Source organism: Triticum dicoccoides, chromosome 4B (assembly GCF_002162155.2).
Source record: "Triticum dicoccoides isolate Atlit2015 ecotype Zavitan chromosome 4B, WEW_v2.0, whole genome shotgun sequence".
Classification (NCBI taxonomy): Eukaryota; Viridiplantae; Streptophyta; class Magnoliopsida; order Poales; family Poaceae; genus Triticum; species Triticum dicoccoides.
Window position 1 is genome coordinate 202975439 of NC_041387.1, and position 7211 is coordinate 202982649.

Consider the following 7211-nt stretch of genomic DNA (forward strand, 5'->3'; position numbering starts at 1 on the left):
TGGCTCTTCGCCACCTCGTGAAGTCGAACAATGATGTTACTACAATGTATGCGTTTGGCAATCTCATACCGAATGAAGTGCTGCACGTCCATCGCCTGGGCGAGGGTAGGTTGCATTAGTCAAAAGCTTCTCGTCATCCTACGAGCCACCAGGCTTGAGGTAGACGAAGAGGGAGTAAGCGAGGTTCAACTTGTCGTGCAGGCTTCTCCTTATTCTGCGAGTCGACGGGACACACCAAAAAGTAGTGCTAGTCCATACTCCCTCCTTTCCGGATTATATGGCTTAATCTTTTTCGCGGGTAAATGAGAGATCTTTATTCATAAATAAGAATTCTTAGGACAATGAGCCAAGAGACAAGTCACTAGGAAGCAAGGTACCTCAGAAAGAAAGAAGGAAGCGAGGTGTTTCATCAAGCCAGCTCTCGGTCACATTCAAAGTGCAGCAAGCACGGTCTTCACAAAGATCCGCCGCAAGGTTTGCTGACCTCTTTACATGCTAAGTAACAAAAAAAGAGAAAATATTATCGAGGGCTCCTATTTCTAACAAGATATAGGAGCCAGAATTAAGCGAGAATTGTGGCGAGTGTTTCATGCAATCAACTTCCATTATCACATGCGAGAACCCTCAAAGAGAACCAAATGTGTTAAAGATTGCTTTATCACATATTAAAATAAAATAAGAGTGCAGATGCTCCACCATCCGATTCCTAGTAGTACATACCTGTATAGTAGTAGTACTAGTAGTAAACTTTGTGCTTGGCTGTTCGCCTCTTCGGGAAGTCAAACAATAATGGCACTAGTACAATGTATGCTTCTGGCAATCGACACCAAATGAACTGTTGCACGTCAACCGCCTGAGCGAGGGAGAGCTTGTATTACTCGAAAGTTTCTCCTTGTCCTGTGAGCGACCGCACGCAAGCTCCTCCCATCCTACAAGCTTCTCCTCCTTCACAAGTTGACGAGACACAGCAAAGTAATGCTAGTCCATAGTGCCTCCTTTTGGGTTAATATGGATTAATTTGAAATGAGATAAGTACGCAGTCTCTAACTGTATATTTTTAAAAATACAGTTAGTGGACTTCATAATATGCTCATTGCGCTCAATATATACAATTTCCACTGTTTATACGGTTACTAGCTCACCCTGGCTGAATATGTGTCTGCATGCATGTGTAGGTTGAGCACTTGAGCGTGACCGCGTGTGTTCCGTCGTGTGCATTAGGGTGTCGCACGTGTGTTTTGCGTCCATGTGTACGTGTGACTATTGCATGCATGCACGAGATTGTAGTCCCTCACATTCACATGTTCATAAGTCAATGCTTTGTCAAAATGTTGCATGCAAGGTTTAATCATTTGTTGTTCACACATGCATTACCGATATTAATACGTTGATAAAGACAATTTATTGAGGAAAACAAGCCCATGAATTGATTACAAAGGGGACCAATAAGCCAGGACGAAAGGAGTACTAGTAGTGAACCGGACGGAGGGAGTAGGTACTAGTAGCACTAAGTAACAATGTGCAGTAACAAAATTCCTCTATGCGCATCCTGTCTACGAGTCATGCAAGAAAATAGAGATAAGTACAAGTGAGACCCAGAAATGGTCATACACGTAGAGGGGAATACGTGTAGGGGCCACTCAGGAGCAGTCAGATCACATAGTAAGTTAGTCAGAAGAAGCAACCATCATTTCACTCTTCAATGACACGTACGCAGTATAAAATGGTTGATATGGAGATAAAAAGAAAACCGCTCCGCTATATATACACTAGCATGAGCCTAAGCTACAAGACTCCTTGCTTGGTGTGGTCTCTTCACAAGCATAGAACGACGCTGGCCACACCGCCACTCATAGATCCGGCCTGATCCCGCCGCTGGGGGAAGGGGACGATGTTCCGCGGAAACGCGGTCGACAGCGACGAGGGAGAAAACCCACTGTCGGTGCATCCCAATTGGGAGTCCCTGCTATATGGGTTGATGCCGCCTCCCAACCCCCCTTCTAGCTACACCCCGACGTCCCAGGTACAACTACCTTTTGGAGCCGGCTTGCTCCCCTACCACAGCTCCCCATGTAGCTCCATCCTCATGTGGATCTTTCTCTACTTGTACCGGCTTCTATTTGTGATGAGTTTATGTCTCATGAACTAGTGCCAGTACTATTATTCTAATCACACTTCTTCAATATCTTTTGCCAACAGGGACGCTCAACTAGATTTTAGTAGAACTGCATAAAAGCATCGTATGATCCGAGGGTGCCAGCCCTCTTTCCTTCGACAGGTTCTACCTAGCCTGGAAATTAATTCTTGTTTAGGGTTTAGGGTTTATGTCATAGTGACCCCATCCGTGGTTTTCTTGTACACACTCTCACAACTTTTGTCTTTAGTGGTGAAGTAAATATTGGCTACGATCTGTGAATCATTGAGATGTATCAGCATGCGTGTTAGTTTTCCTTTGTATTTGATGGAATGTTGTAACGGGGCAACTTTAGAGTAGGAATGAAAATGGAGCAAAAAGTTTCTGTTTTTCCGAAGAAAAAATGGAAATGGAGAGAAACCAATGTTTCATTTCGTTGGATCGCGCCATCGAGAAAAACCAGCGTTTAAATCATGTCTGTCATGTTCGTCTCTCACACTCCTCCTCGGCTCCACCCCACACGGTCGCTCGGCATGCCACTCAGCGCAAACCGACTATACAATAACTTTCTCGCCTGCTTGTCGCTGGATCGCGCCATGGAGTACTAGCACTGCTGGAAGAGATTGACAAGGAGGGGGATGATAGGTAGCTATAGCATGGCGTCCCAAAAACTTTTTACATGCATGTTGTGGCCGGCCTTGGCGACCTTTGAACATGGAGCAGTCGCGTGCGCTGGGAAGCGGCATGGGTGGCGCTCTCTCGGTCGGCGCGCCACTTCAATGCTGGTGCTAGTGAGAGGTCATATCCGCTCTGGCCGGGAATGAATGCGTCACTGACTGTTTCGGTTAGAAAGCACATGCGGGTGATGCAGAGCGTTTGGGTTGGTCAGGAGTGGGCGTGGGAGCCGTCCGGACGCCAGCAAACAAGAGATGTTGTATGCAAATATTGTTGCGTATATAATTAATAACGTAAATACTGTGACAGTTGGCCAAATATGGTTGGAGATGGAGATGGAATTTTATGTAAACACGGATATACATGTCTATGTGTATGTGTGTGCGTGATGACTCTCGCGACTACCCGTACACACCGTCGATGTGTCATTCTCCCTACACACACACAAACTTAGTACCGCCTCAATTTGTTCCTAAGATAGGAACATCATAGGAGTGGGAAATAATATGAAGTAAGATAAATGGAGTATGACATACAATAAGAAATCTACACGCACTCACTCTACCTCAGAGATACCCGCGAGTACACGATGGAGCGCATTTGCACACGAAGAGGCAGCTTACGTACGTAAATTAGATTTGACTGAAGTCAAACTTTGTAAAGTTTGACTAAGTTTAGTACTAACACAACAAACCATAATTATTGAGAGAGGGCAAACTGCACATACTTTCAAACCTTTCTGATAATTGAAATTAAAATTCTTTATTTGTACACACTCTCACACCTTTCCGATAATTTGGTGCATGTGTGATTGTTCACTTGACAAAGGGTAGTGTACCGCACGTGAAAGACAGGAAGTGTGACCAGGATGCGTGGATCGTTAGTTCATCGTAAGTAGTTTTCTTCACTGGTACGTTAAATAAAGAGTTTCATTTCGTACTTACACAATTTAAAATGATTGTTATGGAGAGAAAAAGAAAACCACTCCACCATATATTAGTATTTACACGAGTAATATATAAGTACTATATAAGCTGGAGCCTCGGCGCTTGTTCGTTAGGGTTTGCACTGTCCACACTCTCCCACAAAACAGAGCTACCTTCCCCACTTAATCCACCTTCCCCAGGTCAACCCTCACCTCTCTTGCACGATCCCCCCTCCCCAACCTAGCGGCTCCTACAACTGACCCATGCCTGCAGCTCCGCCCCATGGCCTCCGCGCCTCCTCCCACTCCCAGCAAACGCGCCTCCCCTCCCCACCCCCGATCCACCTTCTTCCTCCGTCGGCGCCGCACCTCCCCTTCCCGCCCGGCTTCTTACCACGCCGGTACCGCACCACATGGCCAGCTGTCGGTCCACCCCGCCGCCGGTCTGGGATGGCGCCGTCCTGCCCTGCATCGCCGCTGGCCTGGCTTCCGCCGCCCGTTCCCTGCATCGCCACCGGCATGGGCTAGCGCCGCCCCTATCCTGCATCACCACTGACATAGCCGGTGCCCCCAGGATCGCCGTCGCCGGTGAGTATCCCATCCCCTACGCCAAGATTTGCCTCCCTGGCGGCCGTTGACCTCTGCGCCGACCTGATCCATCCCGGGGACACACCCCATGCATTGTGTGTGGTTCAGCGGTGCCCTGCGGCTGCTGCAGCTTGGTTGTGTATGGTTCGCCGGTGTTGCACCCCCTTGTAGTTCGTAGGCGATGCCCGCAGCCGGATCTAGCCCGCCTTCTCTCCGAGCGGCCTCGACCATTCCTCGCCGCCCCCGCACGGATCCGGTGAGATCCACCATCCGGCCAGAGCTACTTTCCATCTCACCTCCCACAGCCTCACCTCCTCCTCCTGGACACCCGCTTCTCCAATGAACACCATCTCGATTCGTGGGAGGCCCGAGGAGGAGTGTTGCCGCCTCCTTTCTTCCACTACAGCTCAGCCACCAAATGAGCTGCTCATCCCCCACTCCATGCTTCAGTGCAGTTCGCCGCGGGCACGCCCATACACCGCATGTGGCGTCGCAGTGCCGAGCGCGTGTGCATGGACATCACTATGTAGTCTAGTGCAAACCGGCTGGATATTTTTTGAGTTCTCTCTTCTATATTGATGAATCCTTGTATTTGATGAATACTTGGATAGGTTGCTGCAATTCAATTCTTCTTTGCGTTTTTCAGATTTTGGATGTGTGCGGTATCACTTCAGTACACTTTCGGGCGTTGAGGCAACTGTAGCAGGCATTGCAGAGGGTGGCAACATGCAGTTCGGATGGACATGCGTTGCAGTTGCCTCTGACTTTGAGGAGGGTCACCTCTCGCTATAGTGCAGTTTGTTAATTTATGTGCAAATAAATTTAGTTTTATGTATGAAGTCTATTTCAATTGTTAGAGAAATTTGTGAAAATCGCCAGAGGAAAAACAAGGCATTACCTAATGAAGTTTGGCTGGGAGACCTTTGTGGCTCAAAACAAAATGGAGTTCAGTTTTGCATTGAAGTGCATATGTAAAATAATAAAAGTACAAATGGGCTTGTTGTGTTGGAGCATTTCATTTTTGTTTGCATTTAAAAAAAGGTTATGCATTGTGCAGTGCACTTAACTTTTGGCGTGCGCAGTGCAGTAGGCCGCCCATGCAGTGAGGCACTCAGAGCATCTCCAACAGGCGCCGAATGCGCCGCGCGCTAAAAACTAATTTGGCACGCGCCCATCGTCTGGTTTGGCGCGGCGTGCAGCATTTGCTTCAACAGCCGCGCACGCGCGCAGCTCCACCAGGCGCGGTAAAAATGCAGCGCGCTCGCTCATTTCTAAATATAAAAAACATTTTTTTGCATAGATAAAAAAATGATACAAGATATTTTACATCGATAGATAGATAGTTCGACATACTACTACGGCATAGATAGATAGATAGAAACTACTACGGCATACAACGATAGAAACCACTCCAAGTTGCTACCATCACCGTCATCCTTGTCGGTGTCGTCCGAGGTTGAGATCGATATGTCGTCCCAACGATCGTCATCCGCGGTGAAGAACGACCTCCCACCTGCTGAAACTATGTCGCACTGCTCATTCGCCAATGCCTTCCGCTGACGCAGGTCAGCCCGCTCCGCGCGGCGCCTAGCCGTCCTCTCCACCCAGTAGGCATGCTCGTCGGCGACGTCCTCCGGGTGGCGCCGACGCCACTTCGCCATGGCTCGCTCGTCCTCCTGGGCGACGAGGAGGCGGCGCTGCCGCTCGGTGTGCTTCGCATAGTCTTGTGCCGTGTTCAGACGAGGCGGCGGGGCGACGTCGAGCGCCTGCTGGAGCGTGTACACGTCTTAGAAGTTCATCTGGCCGCGCGGCCAGCCTAGGCGCCACGCCGCCGCATCGTACGCGCGGGCGGCCTCGCGCACCGTCCCGTACGTGCCGAGGCCGAGTCAGAGATCGCCGGAGCGTATCTTCGCGTAGTAGACACCGTTGGGGCGCAGGCGGACGCTGCGGTAGCCGAATGCTGCTCGGCGCCGCCGCGGCATGGCGGGGCGCTGGAGCGGCGCGTCGGTGGCGGGGCGTGGGAGCGGCGCGTGACAGAGAGGGAAGGAAGAAGAGGCGTGGACAGGCGCGTGGCGCGTGCCGTACTTTATAGGCGCGCCGGAAGCGGTGCGCAAAAAATGAGGCGCGAGCTGGCGTGTTTTCGCGTGCGCGCAAACGATTCCCGCGCGCGATTATACCGCCACCGCTGGAGCGCGGCAAAACGCCCCTCGCGCTAAAAGCAGCGTTTACCGCGCGTGCGCGTCGTTTCGCGCGGCTGTTGGAGATGCTCTCATAGCAGTGCTTGTTACTCAAGGGCAAGTCTTTTTTCAAAATTTCTACAAGCCAGAAGAGGAGGAAGATATCTTCTCCTTGCCCCCATCTAGTTCACGCGATGCGTCCGTGCGGTGTGGAGCACATGCGCATGTAGTCTGTTGGTCATGTTTGTAGCACAGGTCCCACAAAAATGGGTTTTTTTTTGTCTGTCATGTGTGTAGTACAGGTCCCACAAACATGGGTTTATTTTGTTATAAAATTATTATACTCGAATGTGCTTTAGTGTAATAAGTCTTTATGGTTCACTTGTTAGGAAAAAAGGAAAAAAAGAATCACAAGAAGTTCACTTCACAAAACACAGGGAGTACATTAAAAAATCTCACTGTTCAAAACGTAAAAAGAAAAGGCTGAAGAATTGTTGTTCGTGAAGTTCACTATGTCTCTTTAGAAGAATAAGTGTTATTCATTCTCCTTGTCACTGAAGTTCAGATTCGTCAACAAAAAAGTGGAAAAAATATAATTAGGGAGCAACAAAAAATAGTGCAGTTAACTACTAGTGTCGCAGTACATTTCTCTCGACCATGGGGTTCACTTCTTTGACCATGTAAAACACACTATGTGAGAGATTCATTATAT

The 7211-nt window shown here is 49.1% G+C and overlaps 1 protein-coding gene across 1 annotated transcript; it reads left to right on the top strand.

Annotated features, from left to right (window-relative positions):
- The first annotated feature begins 3948 nt into the window (after nt 1-3948).
- Nucleotides 3949-5327, top strand: LOC119293544. Its single transcript, XM_037571994.1, has 2 exons — nt 3949-4322; nt 4969-5327. Exons 1-2 carry the CDS (start codon nt 4148-4150, stop codon nt 5112-5114), a joined length of 321 nt encoding a protein of 106 aa, XP_037427891.1. The 5' UTR covers nt 3949-4147; the 3' UTR covers nt 5115-5327.
- The last annotated feature ends 1884 nt before the right edge of the window (nt 5328-7211 follow it).